This window comes from Peromyscus maniculatus, chromosome 7, assembly GCF_049852395.1.
Source record: "Peromyscus maniculatus bairdii isolate BWxNUB_F1_BW_parent chromosome 7, HU_Pman_BW_mat_3.1, whole genome shotgun sequence".
NCBI classification, from domain to species: Eukaryota; Metazoa; Chordata; class Mammalia; order Rodentia; family Cricetidae; genus Peromyscus; species Peromyscus maniculatus.
The window spans coordinates 83996377-84013785 of NC_134858.1; the positions used below are offsets into that span (position 1 = coordinate 83996377).

Consider the following 17409-nt stretch of genomic DNA (forward strand, 5'->3'; position numbering starts at 1 on the left):
GTGCAGTGTCTCACCATAGGCACTAGGCTCCAAAAAGCCCACTCATACACCAGGGACAGATCCCAATCCCCCTGCCTGGGGGCCCTCCAAACAGTTCGAGCTAAACAACTGTCTCTCGTATCCAGAGGCCCTAGTCCAGATCCTTGGGGACTCCACAGCTATTGGTCCACAGTTCACAGGTCATGGGTTTCTACTAGTTTGGCTAGCCGTCTCTACGTTTTCCCATCACGATCTTGATGTCCCTTGCTTATAGAATCCCTCCTCTCTCTCACAGATTGGACTCCTGGAGCTCTTATACAAATTACTATTGTTAAATCTAATTGTGTTAGGAAGGTTTACTGCTAGGGAGATGTTAGCATTTCTACAGCACTGCCTTCCTGTTTAAAAACTGCCCTTTAATTTTTGTAAGGCTATGGTTTATAGTTGTTAATAAAATCCTGTATTTTCTCATTTAGGCAACAAACTGTTCTTTAAAAAGTTTTTTTGGGGGGGATGCATATGGAGATTAGAGCGCTCAAAGGAGTCAGTTCTGGAGACCAAACACAGGTTTTCAAGCTTAGTAGTATGTGCATTTACCCACTGAGCCATCTTGCCAACCCCAGGCAACATGTTAGTTTTATTCATAATCACATTTACAGTTCTTTGCCACCAGTTATTTTTTTCTTCTCCAATTATTTTTCTATATTCTCATTGTCAGAATTAACTTTGGGTGTATTTATCCAGGCACTGTATCTGATTCTCTTATGTGTTCTATTATCTTTTTAAAAGTTCAAATGGAAATGTTCCATTTTCTCCCTGAAATTTTTTTTCTTAGTACATTTGCTGTAAAAGACTGTACCTAATTTTACATTAAGTTAAATGGTTTTAAGTGTTTTACAACACTTACATGTAGTACATTGTTACTTCTTTACATTCTCTCCATCCAGTGCTGGGGAGCAAGTCCTGAACTTCTCACATGCTTGGTAACTGAGCTACACCCTTGTCCTATCCCCTTGCTTTTGACCCCCACCTCCTCTAGAACTTCTTATGGTAAGTAGATGGGTTTCATAAATGAATTGTCATACTTTGAAGAGCTTTTATGGCCTGGAACAATTTGATGTTGCCTCAAAGTTCAAACAGATGAACTGATCTACTTGGTGCAAGTTTCTGGTATAGGCTCTTGACATTTTTGCCAGCACCTTCTAAGTGTGGATATTCTAGCCAAACTCTTGCTTCTTGAATCTGTTCTGATGCTTTCAAGTTGTGGTCACAGTGTTATAAGTTGTCTCATTTTTTAAGCTTTTTTGGTGTCTTAGACACAACTCCTTTCCTTTGAAATTAATTTTTTTCATTAGGCTCAAGAATTTATTATGCATTTATCTTTTTTTTTCTTTTCTTTTTTCTTTTTTTTTTTGTTTTTTTTTTTGTTTTTTTTCGAGACAGTGTTTCTCTGTGTAGCTTTGCACCTTTCCTGGAACTCACTTTGTAGACCAGGCTGGCCTCGAACTCACAGAGATCCACCTGCTTCTGCCTCCCGAGTGCTGGGTTTAAAGGTGTGCGCCACCACTGCCCACCTTGGTTGTCCTATTTTAACACTAGTTTTTCACCTCTCATTTTTCATTCTTTGTCTAATAGGATGTTTAAATCTATAACCTCTTTTTGCATTTTCATTGTCCTGTAGACCAGGCTTAATGAAATGAGTAGACCAAGTTTTAAAAAGAAATTTCAGAAATCTCAGTAATTTAGCATGAGAATTATGACAGTTATATGTAAAGGAGGATATTTAATCAATGGTGCTGGCACAAACTGAAGTCTTCAAAAAACTCTTTTGAATAAAACCATATCTTTTGCCATATACAGAAATAAATTTCAGTTTCATTACTTACAATTTAAAATCTTTTAAGAATTATTTGCCAGTGTGCACTACCTCAAGTCAAAAAGGAGCCCCTTAACCAAGTTTTAAAAATCAAATAATGTATAAAAATAAAAAATTCTGCTATGGAAAATACCACATGAAATCTATTGTATAAATGGTAATGAATGAAAACGTACATTTGTAGCCAGGTATGGGTTATATAGGCTTATGATACCAGTAGCTGGGAAGCTGGTGGCAGGACATCCCGCTATGGCAGCCCGGACACAGCAAGGCCCTACACATCTGTAACAAATGGCGATGTGCTCTGAACAAAGTCAGACACTGTTGGCAAAGACCATCCAGACCAGTGATAGAGGAGAGTGATGGCAGCAACAGAGAGGAGCTTTGCCTACAAGACCTCAAGATAAAGAATGAACACCTCGAGGGAAAAACTAGAGACAGAATGCCCACTACTGTGGAAGTCACAAAACAATCTTCCTCTCCTGGAGAAATGGTAAAAGCAAGCTTCGCTGTTCAACTGAAGCTAGAAGGTGCAGACGTGTGTAGAAGGTGAAGGGCAGCAGCATGGCTTCTACTGGGTGGGAGCTTTGAGCTGACCTGCTGCCCCCAGCCTCCCTTCGCACTCTGAAGAAGGAAAGGAGCTGCATCAGACAGAGCTCAACAACAGATAAGCAGCGCTCCCCTCCTTCCCCTTCGCATCTCTGGACTCCTATCATGATCAAAGAAAGGTGACGATTTTGTAAAGGTTCTGTAAATGTTTCTATAGCACAGGCAAAACTAGAGTGGTGAACAGAGCGAGACAAGGCTAAATAATTTCCATGAGACACTGCTGAGACAAGATTCTAAAAAGTGTTTATAAAAGTTATCCTAGTTTTATAAGAAAACTGCATTTGAATACATTTATTATATAAATGCATAGAAAAATATTATGGATATGGGGAAACCACAAAAGAGGTAGGAAAGAAAAGTTCAGAGCATAATAAAAAAAATCAAAACTTTAATTACATGTCTCAGTTCAGGTATAAAACACAGGTAGGAGAAGACAAGATCATACAGTACTTCAGCAAGCCAGTGTGGGGATGCTTGGTGCATCAAGCCTTCCACAGCTGACTGCAACGTCACTAAGAAGTCATGCGTACCAGTGGTCCTCAAGTGTGCTCTTGCCTATAATCTGTTAGGGTTGTAAATTTGTAGACTGTACTACACACTTGAGTCAGGGACCAGGCTTGGCAACTTACGTTTATGATTTCCATTAATTTTGAGACAAAGTCAAATTTATTTGATAAGATACAGTCTTATTTCAGAGGTTAAAATAAGGAAATCCTTATATTAGCCATATATTAGACTGCCACTTACCATCTTTTCTTCCAATATGCAAATTCTTCCCTATTTTCCACCTAAATTCCCAATACTTAGATCTGCTCCACTAAGTCCTATTTTGTTTCCTTTGCCTGTTCTTTCCTTGGGCCGTCAGCTGACAGAAGAGGACAGGGAGCGCCAAGTCAGGGCAGAGAACTATGCAAGCACTTGGGTAGCGGAGAGTTTGGAGATCTTGCATAACTAGATCAAGCATGAGTTGCTCTCAAATTAAACCCATCTAGTCTTTTTCTGTGAAGGAGCGTTGGTATTTAATTCTAATTTTACACCTTCTTTTCATGAGGTTTGTACTTAAAAATAGAAAGCTTTGTCTAAAAAATTAATGCTCTTTATCTCTTTGGTAGTGTCTCAAGTTTTAGGAATGATTTGGCTTTTACCACTTAGGTTAGTAATGTCTAACATTAATCACTTTTTCTATTTTAAGCAGTATATGCTTGTGTGGCCTTTGAATCTTTTCTGATTGGGATAAAGAACAGCCTTTCGAGTTCTTGTTGCACGTTCCTAACAGGAACACTTGAATGGGGCCACTGTGTCTTTCCAACATTCCTACCACACAGATGTATTATTCCATGCCTCACCTTGAGAACACAGTTGCATGACAAGACTGCTTTCATTCTGGTCCCATTTTCATTAATACACGCTCTTTTCTGCATGCACATTTGATTGTGTTACTCATGTCTGAAATGCTTCTGTAACTTTTCACAGTAATGATCAAGATCTTGAACATGGCCACAAGGCCCTGCATGATTAACTTGCACAAGGCATTCTAAGAAACTATACAAATGTTTACACATGATTTAAAAACAGCATATTCAGAGCAGCCCCTTACATCCCACTTCAGAGATCAAGACTCTACCACAGTACATCTCTAGAAAATCACTAGTATCTTATTTGTACCTAATTTTATCAAGTACAGGTTAACCTAGCAACTTTGTTTAACGCTGTGAATTCAAGAGACTTTCTTGGGGACCTATCTGTCTCACAAACTGGAAGTACTAGCAGTACACGAATCTCCTAAGATCATTAAGGAAGTGCATTCATTTATCTAAAATGCTCTACACAATGTCTAGCATTCAGTACATGCTTTATCAGTGAAGCAATTATCATTTTAAGCCAAAGCATCTGTCTTTCTACTTCAGACTTTACTTTTCCTCTTCTAAACTACTACCAGTGGTTCAAATGTTACCCCTTCAGGAAGTCTCTAACCTGAGACCCCGAGATTACTCTTTAGACACACTTTTTCATGGCTGGTACTCATTTGTGAAGCCAATGACTGTTGTTTCCCAACACACTGTGAAGCAGGAAGATGGTGTATATCTGGTCCTATACTATGTACTAGGTGCTCAAAACACTGAATGTCTAAAGACTTTTAAAATCTAATTAAAATCTTCTGTTACTTGTATAAAGCTAATTATGATAACATGTTTTATTATAACTTTGAACAACTTTCAGTAAGACAAGTTTAAAATATTCAAAATATGTTAATAAAATGATTCCAGCTTACAGAAGAATACTTTTTTGCACAGATTTTGATGGAAGAAAAACATGTCTTTAGGTATGAAGTTCACCAACTGCAATTTAGTTCTAACATAAAAGATGGAGTGGAAGTCAGAAGGAAGTTCAACCTTCTGTAAGAGGTTCAGAGGTAAGGGAGCAGCCTGCAAACAGCCTTTCAATTCACTTCCATAGCTTTACAGGATTTCTATTCTCATGTTTGTTGGGATTTGATGACTTTACAAAAGATATCAATTCTCTTTTCCTTAAATGAATTCATTAATGTGAAAAAATTAATTTGTAACCTTTTCCTTACAAAAGTTATTTTCCTAATGGTTACAGAAAAAGCTTCTCATAAAAATTTATTTCACCAATGCCCATTTATCTATTTTCAAAATTCTAAATAATAAACTCAACTATTGAAAAAAATGTTTTTAAATCCTCAATTCAGCTTCAAAACAATCTTCTCTTAAAGTCAGTTCACAAAATATCTTCAGTTGTTTACTCTAGGAGTTCTTGGAACAGAAGATATGGCCAATTATATATAGTGGTCTGTAATTTTACTTAATAATCCTACGTATCCACACTAAAGACTTGGAGAAGTCCTGTGGAGCAATCTGTTTAACTTGCTTGAAGCTGTTCTCCACAGCTGATTCTGGCCACAGACCTGCTGCTCTACAGAATGCCCTGACAATGCTGTTGCCTGCCCTCACCCCACACGGCAGCTTTCTATCTGAACACAGCCTTCAGAGACTACAAATAGGCTTTACAGAGAAAAATACTAAAGTCATTTTGGAGACAAAACACAAAGCAAATCATTTTGTGCTTTCAAATAAAACCTTGCACATTTAATTGACTCACTTAAGCACAAGCTGCATGCAAAGAAAAGCTAACTGTTTCGGGTTTAAGTGAAACTGAAGGAACTCCATCACATTCTCGGCTGTCTGAAGAAAGCATGTCAGTGACACCAAAGGGACGGACTGGCTAACCACCACCTTTCCCCTGAACTACCAGGAGCTCAGACACATACAAATTTTATGGCAAGTAATCTAAAACTCTTCTAAAAATGATTAGCTGTTATTCTATCCAACAAGAAAACCAATACAGCAGTGCTATCTAATTAGTGAAGTCACCAGATAGCCTCATGCAGTTCTGGTGTCAATGACAGACTTCTGACTTCCAAGTTCTGTCACACTGCTTGTGCTAATCACATCTTAGGTAGATCTCCACTTTAAACTATTTATACAATCTTTATTTTTCATGTTGAAACAAAAAATATTGACTAGAATTAGCCATAGAAACAAGCTGTAATTTTAACTTAACAAGTTATCTAACACTATAAAATATAGCTATTAAGAATTAAAAAAAAAAAAAAAAACACCAAAAAAACCCACCACAAGTTTTTAGGATAGTTTTAGTTTGAGACAGTGTCTCACCACACTGCGGGCTGACCTTGAACTCAGGGTCAAGTGGTTAAGTACCTCAGCCCCTAAGCAGGTGGCATTAAATGCCATGTGCCAGTACACCTGGTCCTTACACTAACTTTCCCAGTTCCCTCAAATTTTGGCAAAATAGAGTTCATTTAAAAAATAAAGTTTGCCAATCTTGTTTATACTTTCTATTAAAGTTTTTGTTTTTTAATTCCTTTGCTTTGTTTTTTGGTCTTCACTAGAGAACAAAAACATTTTGGCTTTTTCAGTTAGGAATAAAATTTCAGAAAACTCTTGTCTTACATGTCTGAGCTAATTACACCGCCTAGCAGTTGTCAAGTCTTCCTAAAAAGAAACAAGAGAGTTAAACTAGGCCAAAGGAAAACAGACACACACAGCTGATGGCACTAATGGTGACTCTCCTTGCACTTATTTTCATCTGTCACTAGAGTCTCCAGTTATTTGTTACCATTCTCCCCCACGCCAAATCTTTCCCAGTACCTCACTAAACTCATTAACAGTCTAAATTGTGGCTCACAGTGCCAGAGATGGCCACATTAGAAATAAAATAGATGATAAAATGACCTTTTATTATCACTTTTTTTTTTGTTATATGGGCATTTAAAAATTCACTAACAAAGATGACTTAAAACATATATTTTAAGTCTTACACTTAGCCTGAAAGAACTAGATACCATTCATTTGAGAAAATAATAGTTTCTACATATACCAGCGAACTCTACAAGAATTACAAATGTGGCTTCAAAAGCTTCACATTTTTCTACTTTTGTTTGCTACTGGGGACTGAAACAAGAGGCCTCCAGCTTGTTAAGCATGCATTCTACTGAACTACAGGCCTAGCCTCACATTTTCTCAACCTAAATGGAAAACTCAAAATAAGACCTTTTGCTGCACTATGCAATTAAAGAGAGGATGTTTGCATTTTAAAATAATTTACACAGAAAAACTCAAGCTAACGGTCTGATACTTTATCAAAACAATGAGAACAAAATAATGAAAAAATAGCAGAAGTTACAAAAAATAAATTCCTATTTGAATTCCTGTGTTTACGCAGATTAAAACTGTTCCTTAACTAGTTCTACCACACAGGCTGCAGCATACCGTACGGTAAATACAAAGGTTGTATTGGGTGTCTGAGATTCCAGCTGCACTGGCCAGGACAGAGTTCACCTGAGTCGCAGAGTGTGTGCCAGTGCAGTTAGTCAGACTTCACTAGGAGAAGTCAAGGCGCATTGTCTTTGATTGCTCTTAATAGTGTTTAAGTATCTGTGTACAATTATAAATATTTATTACATTTTGGGGTTTCTCTGAACAAACTCAACGAGCATGAATTGAAAAGATGTTAATTTTTCTTGTATGCAAGCATATAAAGATGCATTTTTAGTTTAAAATGTCTCTGACAATTATATTTTCACATTTTTGAGTATTTTGGAACAGAGGTTAAAAAAAAAAAAACATAGATACATATATATTCCCATGAAATAAAATCACACTCTGAGGAATTATACAAGTTCACTAAAGAATATCAAATTAATCATTTCCTCCTATAAATAGTTTATTTGTGTTTAGAAGTTGCAGTTTTAGTACTATTAACAGAAAATACATAACAAAGGTTTCCTAAAAGTGAAAAAAATAATTATAAATGTTGGAAAAATTGGCCTCATTAACATATTTACAGACTTTTACTTAATACATACTCCTTTGGAAATTACTTATGTGACATTTTTACAGCATTAACATCCCCAAACCTCTGAGTAGTGAGCATGTCGGCTCTTTACTGTCTGTAACCAAAATTGCACGCCATGTGAGCTCTGAAGCTCCTGGTCACTCTGACACACTGCTGGCATACTGCTCAGCTCCTTCCCCAAAGGCTGTCTCTGATGAGGAAGGGGCCTTCAGCAGCTTCTCTTTACTCTGCTCTTCCTGAAGCTTCAGAATTATGTTTCGGATTTCTTCTCTTTTTGTTTTCATTCTAGGAGGAGGAAACCAGTTCACCAAATTCATAGGAAGCTCAAAATTTAGTATTGGATTCTGAAAATAAGAAGATGAAAAGCCTGTTAGAAAATTATAATGGGTGACATTTTAATTTCAACTACAATACTCAAAAGTTAAGTATCAGTATCTATTCACTGAGTTAGGCACTAGAGATAAAAGCAGTATTGGCTTATGAAGCTTACTGTCTAGATTAGAGGCTGGTAACTACAGTTATTGGGTTGAGTACAGGCCATACCCAATTTCTGCAATAAAGTTCTTGTTCAAGCAGAAGCAAACAAATTGACAAACAGTTTGTAGTTGTTTGTGCAACAGTAGAACTGAGAGTTGCTAAGAGTCTCCACAGCTGCTAAACACAAGTCTTTACTCTCAGGCCCCACCTAAGGAAGAAGGCCAGCACCATGCTACATAAAAACAGTCAACCTTGGCCAACACTGTGACAGGAGGTAGGCAGTGAAACGAGAACAATGCTGTTTAGATGTAGTTAGCCAGCCACAGACTGACAGAAGCATTGGGAGTGAGCTTCAAGGCTTTGAGACACGGCACAGCAAGAAATAGACTTTCAACTGGCCAAAGTACAGTGCAGGCCACCACAAGGGTTTGTTCTTTAGCTCAAGAGTACCAGGGAGCCACCAAGTATAAACATGATGAGAGTAATCTGATCAGTTTCTAGAAAAGGACTGTGATGAGCAGAAGGCAGAAGGCATGAGAATCTGGTGTAGCAGCTCAGAATGACACTAGTATCCTGGACTTGGAAAGTGCGTAGACAGAAATGGACAGGTGATCAAACAGCATGAATCACAGGCAAGATTGGTAAGGTAGAAAATAAGCTAGTGAAGAGGACAGGTTCATCAGAGATGATCAACAAGCCTGAGATTTGGGATCAATAATTACAGTATTTTTATATCTTAAAAGATCTCTAACTTGGAAGATTTTGTTCTTTACAATCATTTTAAAGATGAATTACTTTCTTATTGTGTTCATTACATGAAATACAAATACCTATTTCATTATTTCACAGATAACAAAAAACTGAAACTCACCTCAAAAAAGCTCTCTACATACTGCAGTATGTACACGCCACAGTCGCTGAAGTTGTTCTGCTGTGGAACTTTTGGGTTGGAACCTCTCATAACATCTTTGGAAAAACTTCTTTTGCTTCCTTTTTTAACCTCCCATTCCACTTCTAAATACCTACAATGCACAGGTACCAATACACACTTGTAAACTCTGCCTCCGCTACAATGTATCAAACAAGCAGGTTACAGTTTTGAACTTACTCTCTTAGGATTTTGACAACATTTGACCTAGATGGGCCTCTGAGTGAGTCCATAAGTAGGATACAGGGTCTGCAGAATAGAAATAATAAAAGTTAAGAGTTATAATGTTACATATGCACAAGAAAATTTAAAATAATGCATCAATACTATGAAAAACCTTGAAATTTTCTTTTGTTTCAGTAAAATACTCAGGAAGGAAAGCAAACCTTACAGACAGAAATTTAGGTATCTATGGTAATATTAAACATTACATTATAGAATAGTAATGTAACTCCAGCATAATAAAAAGGAACCCTATAAAAGTTAAGTATTGTGTGTGAGCATGTACATGCACATGTATGTGCCATGGCAAGCATGCGAAGGAAGAAGTTGAAGGGTCTGGCTCTCCCCTTCCACTACATGGGTTCTGGGTATCATCAGGCTTGCCAGCAAATGCCCTTACCCGCTGAACTATCTACTGAACTACAACTTGTTAGAGAAAACCAAACAGGTAATCCCAAGAATTTGTTTATGATGCAATGTATTTTTTAGGCAAGATTTCATTTTAGAATATGCTATGCAATTCAGATCTAATCTTCAGAATTTTAATTCTGTAGAAGTATGTTGTAAACTCGAGCCAGGTGATGGTGGTGGTGATGGTGGTGGTGGTGGTGGTGGTGGTGGTGGTGGTGGTGGTGGTGGTGGTGGCGGCGGCCCACACCCTTAATCCCAGCACTCAGGAGGCAGAAGCAGGTGGATCTCTGTGAGTTCGGTGACAGCCTAGTCTACAGAGCAAGATCTAGGACAGGCTCCAAAGCTACACAGAAAAACCCTGTCTCGAAAAACTCAAAGAAAAAAAGATGTATGATGTAAACTCAAAATGAATGAGGAAATCTAATATGCAAAAGTAATCCAAAATGTTAATCTTTTCTCCTCTCCATTCTACCTCCCCCATCTCTCTCTCTCTTTGCTAAGGATTGAACTCAGAGCCTTGAACATGCTAAGCATACATCTAACTCTGAGCTAGCTACACTGATCAGGCCTGATACAGATCTCTTAACTATGAGTTACATTCCCTCTATATATCTATATTTTCTTTTATAAATGAAGTATGCCTTTCAAGGTCCATTAATGTAGTTTTTGCTAACATTTTCCACAGCAAAGTAAAAGGAGGTTAAGTGTAGTACTAGGCAGTACTGATTCACTTAACGGGTTTGGGAGTCTCTGGGGGTATTTTAGAACACACATGTATTTCTGGAAATTGGTAATGACATACTCTATCTTCAGAGTTCCCACCTGCACCTTGTGCCTTCAGTAAAGCACACAGTCTCAGATACACCAGGATATGAAGCATGACTGAACTTCCTCTCTTAGAATTCTGTCAAGTCTGAGTGAGTCTCTAAGTAGAAAACAGGTCTGCAGGGTGGGACCACCTAACATTAACTGCCAACTTCATGCTACTGTTTCAATTATATATGGTGTTTTCTCCTCAAAAATATTATCTACAAAGTTATAGTGGTTCATTATAAAGGTGTGTAAGCATCTGCAGGAGCAGGGGCTGAGAAAACCACAAAGTAGAAGCCAGAAATGGCCTCCCTGTTCGATCTCTGGACAGCATACCCACTATTCCTCCATGATCCTGAGAGCACTTGTAAATTCTGCTTAAGTAAGATCTGTTCTGTTGTGTTTCATTCTATGACTCCAAAAACAAAACCCACACAGCTTGCAGGATGCAGTCAATGCTTACTGTTTACAGATAGTGGGTTTTAGGTGCCACTGTCCTATTTCTGAACTGTAGTTTTCATCAGCAAGGAGGCCATCATCACTGCTATCATCCTGTAAGAGACAGCCTTTGGTTAGTTATTAGGAACCTGCTACTGAAATAACTAATAAACAGCACCACACACAAAACTCCTTCAAATAAATGGCAACACTTCTAGTCCCAGGAAGGAAGCTGACCTAGAAAATTCAGCATGCTATTCAATTAAATTTATACAATGCTAAAACACTAACATCGAAGATTTATTCACTATTGTACGTGTGTATGAAGTGTGTATGTACACAGGCATGCAGGTGGAGATCAGGGACAACTTTGTGGAGTCAGTTTTCTCTCCTTCCAAACTTAGGTGGGTTCTGGATACAACTTAGGTTGTCAGCAGGTGCAGTGAGTCCTCTGCCCAACACGCCAGCTCACCAGGCCTTCAGTGTTAGAACAAGCTCTCAGGTGTTTATATATGGTGAAGGAGGGTTTATATTAGCTTTTCCTTTCCACTCAATCTTGTGAAATAAAAGGTCATTTTTCAATTATCCATTGGCTTATAATATATGGCTGGAAAATAAAAGTTATTTTCCTTTCTACCACATGAGATTTCCAATGTGAAGTGCAAAGTAGTGCTAAGAAGTCTGTTTCACATTTCTGATATTTGTATTATATCACCCATCATGTAAAGCCTATATAGATTGTTTAAATATAAAAAACTTCACAATCTTAATCCTGTCTCAGGCCACATATCTGAATAGGAACCCTGAGGCCTGTAGCACGTAGTCATGGCTCACAGTGAGTCCTTAAGTCTCCTCTGGTAAGAGCAGTTAGCTGTTATGTAAACTAATGAACGAGTATCTTACAGTTATTTATCATAAACTAAACACCCCCCGCCACCAGACTGAGCAAAAAGGAAAATTGTGCAGCATGAAGTATGAAGATACTAGGTGAACAACTCAGTCTTTCCTAGTACTAAAACCAGAAGCCCGAGTTTGATCTCAAGGACCCACATGGAGAGAGAAGATAAAGATCCCTGCAATTGTGCTGACTCCTACGTGCCCACTGGAGTGTGCAGGTATGTGTCCCAACACAAAACAAACAAATATAATTTTAAACAGAAAATTTAAGAAACAGTATGTTACAGTTTCTCATTAACTTTTCTTACAATTTAAACAAACTATCTCCAAAACTATAACTTATATGTAAGCGTTTATGATATTTATTAGGGCAAATAAGATCCAGGAAATTGTATAATTCACCTATGGTGCTAATTAAATATCTGTTCTTATAATACATGCACATTAAATTGGAAAAAAAAGAAAATAGCCACTATAATAAGTAAGAAAATAATAATAAAATAATAAGTAAGAAAAAAGTACTGGGAAAGTGAAAAAAATGATAATTTTGCTATTCTTATGTATACCACAATTATGTGTACTACATACTTGAATATTTTACTACTTGCCTCTCAGATATTGCTAGACCAAAGGTCAAGTATAGCCCATAAATGTTTTGAAAGAAAACATGATTTTTTATTTTATCCAATGCTGGACATCAAACTGAGGGCCTAGTACATAGTAAATAAACCCTCTACCACTGAGCTATACAGTCCCCGCTCCAAGAGAATTAACTTTATATTAAAACTTTCGCAGGTGGTATTATATCACTATGATATATATAACCCTATATCACAATTTCAACAACACTAATATATGTGTCCTGGGAACTTCTAACTAGAAAACTGGTTTTGTTTTGAAATACAACCCCAATCCAGAAGCCATATTGCCTCTGTCGCTGGTTGAAGGAATAGTTCCTAAGATTCTGTAACAGATTCTCACAAAGCATCTGATTTTACCGGGTCATCCTGATCTTCTGAGAAGTCAATGAGTTCATCTTCAAGCATTCTACCACCTTCAGCTGACTGATCACCGTAGTTTAGTCTGATTTTGCTTAAGGCATCTGTATCAATAGGAAACACTGTATGATGAAAAGCTCAGGCCTATAACCCAGTGGATAGAATACTGAAATGAATACTAATAATATAAGACAGCTGAAGGTAGGTACAAAAATCTACTATAGCATGTAATACAACAAATATAAAGTAGGTTATTTTTAAATAAAAACATGGATTGATGTCAAATTACCGAACTGTTCTATTACTCCATTACCTGAAACTTATGAAAAAATAACAACAAGGTTATATAAATCTGTGTACGAATCTGTCTGTATGTATGTAAGAGTGTGCCAGATAGTAAATAGAAAGCTTTAAGAGTCCAAAAACAGTAATTCCTAAACAAAACTATAAGCCATAGAATGGACTACAAGATAAAAATGTATAGCTTTAAGATTAAAATTATGAAAACATGGAAAAAACAAAGGGTAAAAAACAGTACAAATAAATAGACTTGCTTCTGTACATATCAGAAAAAGAATAATATAGCAGGCGGTGGTGGTATACATCTTTAATCCCAGCACTCAGGAGGCAGAGGCAGGCAAATCTCTTTGAGTTCAAGGCCAGCCTGGTCTACAAGGTGAGTTTTAGAACAGTCAGGGCTGTTATACAAAGACACCCTGAGGTGGTGGTGGTGGTGGGGGTTTATGAATATAACCGTCATGTTAGAATACTAGTTATAAACAAAATCCTGCAATTGTTTACTTAAGTTTGGTTATATTACTATTTTTCAATAAAATGAAACCCCACAAACCAACTACAGGTTTTTGTGGTGTTGGTACCACAAAAGTAAATGGTTCATAGGATAAAACTGAATTGATATGCTTTAAAGTTCATTCTAAGAATCAGAACTGTTAAAAGTCAATCATTTTGCTAAAAGAAGCTTGTCAAACCAAGTATTTAACAGAAATTTTAAATTTACACAAAACTGAGTCAGAGACTTTAATACCACATATACCAATATTGTTTAAAAGAATGTATGACATTTCAAAAATTCATAAAGAATGACCTTTAGGTATTTTAGGTAGAAAAGTTTACTTCAATCTAGGTTACAAAGCTATAAAGTTTTTTTTTTTTTTTTAAAATAAACGAGGTATCATGAGAAAGAAGATAAATAAATGTACTCCTAAAATAAGATATATAAATCAAAATGCTATAATCAGAAACATACTACTTAAAATAATCAAGCACAATTGTAACCCTTCTGTTATACACACAATAACCTCTTTATCTGTTTCAGAAATTAAGTATTTTAAATTTGTCTAAATCTAAAAATCTGTACACATCCCCAGGCAATTAAAAAGTCAATACAATCAGTTTCCTATCTATAAAGTATTATTACATTAATATTTAACTTGCACCAACTAAAGTATTTCAAAAATCATCAAAAATAATATAGTCTATGGCCAGACCACTCTGCATGTGTCTGATTCTCAATGGAACTTAGAACTTAGAAGCAGGGTTAGGCTTGGTTAGTACTTGAATGGGAGAAAGTAATTTAAATAATTCAGCTTTCAAAAAGTATCTTTCTTTCAAGCTGGGCACAGTGGTGCATACCTTTAATGCCTGCACTCAGGAGGCAGATGCTAGGGTAATCTCTAAGTTTAAGGCCGACTAGTCTGGGCAGTGAGTTCTAGGTCAGCCAGGGCTACACAGCAAGGCCTTATCTAAAACAAGGTGTGTGTGTGTGGGGGGGGGGGGGATGGAGAGAAGACTCAGCAGTTAAGATTAAGAACATATTACTGCTCTTAAAAAGAACCCAGGTTCAATTCCCAGCTCCCACATCATGAGGCAATTCCAGCTCTACGAGGATTCTATACCTCCACCTCTGGCTTCTGGGGGCACCCGCACATACCCAGAACACATATATGTATTTAAAAATAATTTTAAAATAAGTGAAAACAAAAGTATCCTATAAAAAAGCAAACATTTATATATTTACTGTGTATGTGTATGTGTACACATACACAGGAGTCAGTTTTCTCCTTCCAACATCTGGGTTCTGAGGACTGAATTCAGGTTACCCAGCCTTGGTAGCAGACATTTTTACTCAATGAGCCATCTCAGCAGACCAGTATCTACCTATCTGAGTGTGACTATAAATTTTAAATCTATAGCTGGGTGGTGGTGATGTGCACTTTTAATCCCAGCACTAGGGAGGCAGAAGCAGGTGGATCTGTGAGTTCGAGGCCAGCCTTGTTTACAGAGTGAATTCCAGGACAGGCTCCAAAGCTACATAGAAAAACCCCATCTTGAAAACAAACAAACAAATAAATAGATAGATAAAAATAAATTTAATGCCCCCCCACCCCAATTTTTAAACCTGCATGTTCCTCATGTCTTCAATCTGGTCAATTATTTTACATGATGTCCAGCTGAAAAAAACAAGTGGCAAGTAGTGATATCATACATTACCTTCCAACAGCTGGCCTTAAAGCTGTAGACATAATCCTATTCATTTACTGTGGCATGTTATCTGACACTATTAGTCAACATTTGTTAACTACATGGATCTGAGTTAAAATTATGTGAACTTTTAAAAATACATCTTTTGAACTATATAGCCAGGCCAAAAATAGAATTTAGCTACTTAGGCATTAATTAATTAGGGCACAAACTTTTTAATGAGCTCCTAACTTTTCATGTGCCATCATTCTCAGACTGGTTAGTCATACTCTTGTAGGTGAGAAAGTGACATTTAGAGAGCACCCTTACTTAGTGTACTTTTGAGCCAATGAGTTCTTCAAAGCATCTGATAAAAGCTAAGGAACCACTGTGTGTGTGTGTGTGTGTGTGTGTGTGTGTGTGTGTGTGTGTGTGTGTGTGTGTGTGTGTGTAGGTAGGGTGAGGGAACAACCACCACCTCACTTTAGAGCACCACCTCTCAAACTGTGGGATGCTGCCAGCACTGAATTAAAACATTAAAAAAAAAAAAAAACCATATTAGTGTTAGCTCTCACACAAACAAGAAATTGTTTTGTGAAACAATTCTTTCACAGATCTTCCTTTTAATTATAGAGATATAATTGATGTGGGTGTATACATATGAAAGGAAAACAAACACACAGCTACAAGAAAAAGACAAACCTGTTAATCATGGACCCTCTATAAAACATTGTTTTGTACTTTAATCTCCACTAGGGTTTTGAGACTGTCTTCCAACAAAACTGTCTACTCAATAAACAACAACTTGCAGGGGTTACTTGGAAGTTCTGTAGCTGGTGTACATAAAGCCCTAAGTTGTGCTCCAATACATATAATCTCTCACTTCTTTATTTGAGCTCACATTAAAGTGTGTAAGATTATTGTTCAAAAAGAAACTATTTTATACTATTAGTGGTATTGCTGACTGAATTCAGGGCCTTGTGTTCTATTCATTGAGCTATATTCCTTAGTCTTATTTTTAAATAGCTGTGATAAAATATAATTCATAACATTCACCCATTTCAAATGCACAATCCAGTGGTTTTTAGTATATAGTTGGCCCTCTCTATCTATGGGCACTGTCTGTGGATTTGACCAAGTATGAATCAAGAATATTGTAGGGCAGGGGGTACAGCATGATGGTGCACACCTTTAATACCAGCACAAGGGAAGCAAGCATATGTCTGCAAGTTCCTGGTCAGCAAGGATAAACAGTGAGACCCATTCTATAAAAAAGATATTTGGAGGAAATTTTTGTTTGTACTCAACATGTAATATAAACTTTCCCTTCTAGTTCCCCCGAATAATTCAGTACAGGGACTTGGACTACAGCTAAGTGAGAGTGCTTGCCTAGCATATATAGGTTCTAGGTTCAATCTCTAGCACCATAGATAAAAACTAAGAGTAAAGAAAAGCAGAAGTATTATTTAAAACTATGTATTTACAACAAATTAGATGATGTAAGTAATCTAGAGAAGCTTTAGAGTAAGGAGGCTACAAACACACCATAAATGAATATGAATACTATGCCATAGCATATACATAAGGAACTTGAGCACCCATGGATTTGGGAACCTTTTTGGGCAGAATGGGGCTGGAATCAATCCTCCACAACATTCTCAAAACTAGCCATATATTCACAACAATGCATAACTACCTGCCATCACAATATTGTTTTTGATATTAACATCTAGGTGGTGCTGGGGATTGAATCCAGGGTCTCATCAAAACTAGGCAAGATCTCTACCACTGAGCTCCATCATCAGCCCTCAAAATCAATTTCAAAGCCTCCAAAAGAAATCCCATATTAACATTCTGTCTCTATATTTCCCTACCTCTTATCT

General features: G+C 37.0%; 1 protein-coding gene across 6 annotated transcripts in view; it reads right to left on the reverse strand.

Annotated features, from left to right (window-relative positions):
• Positions 1-2832: 2832 nt before the first annotated feature.
• The window catches only part of Senp6 (SUMO specific peptidase 6), a 103509-nt gene continuing 88932 nt past the window's right edge, over positions 2833-17409 (reverse strand). For all 6 annotated transcript variants that reach the window (XM_076576777.1, XM_076576776.1, XM_076576779.1 and 3 more), the window contains 5 exons: positions 13046-13149; positions 11176-11264; positions 9450-9518; positions 9213-9363; positions 2833-8208 (listed from right to left, as the gene is read on the reverse strand). In XM_076576777.1, coding sequence (XP_076432892.1) covers positions 8002-8208; positions 9213-9363; positions 9450-9518; positions 11176-11264; positions 13046-13149 — 620 coding nt within the window. In that variant the 3' untranslated portion in view covers positions 2833-8001. The remainder of the gene's footprint in view (positions 8209-9212; positions 9364-9449; positions 9519-11175; positions 11265-13045; positions 13150-17409) is intronic.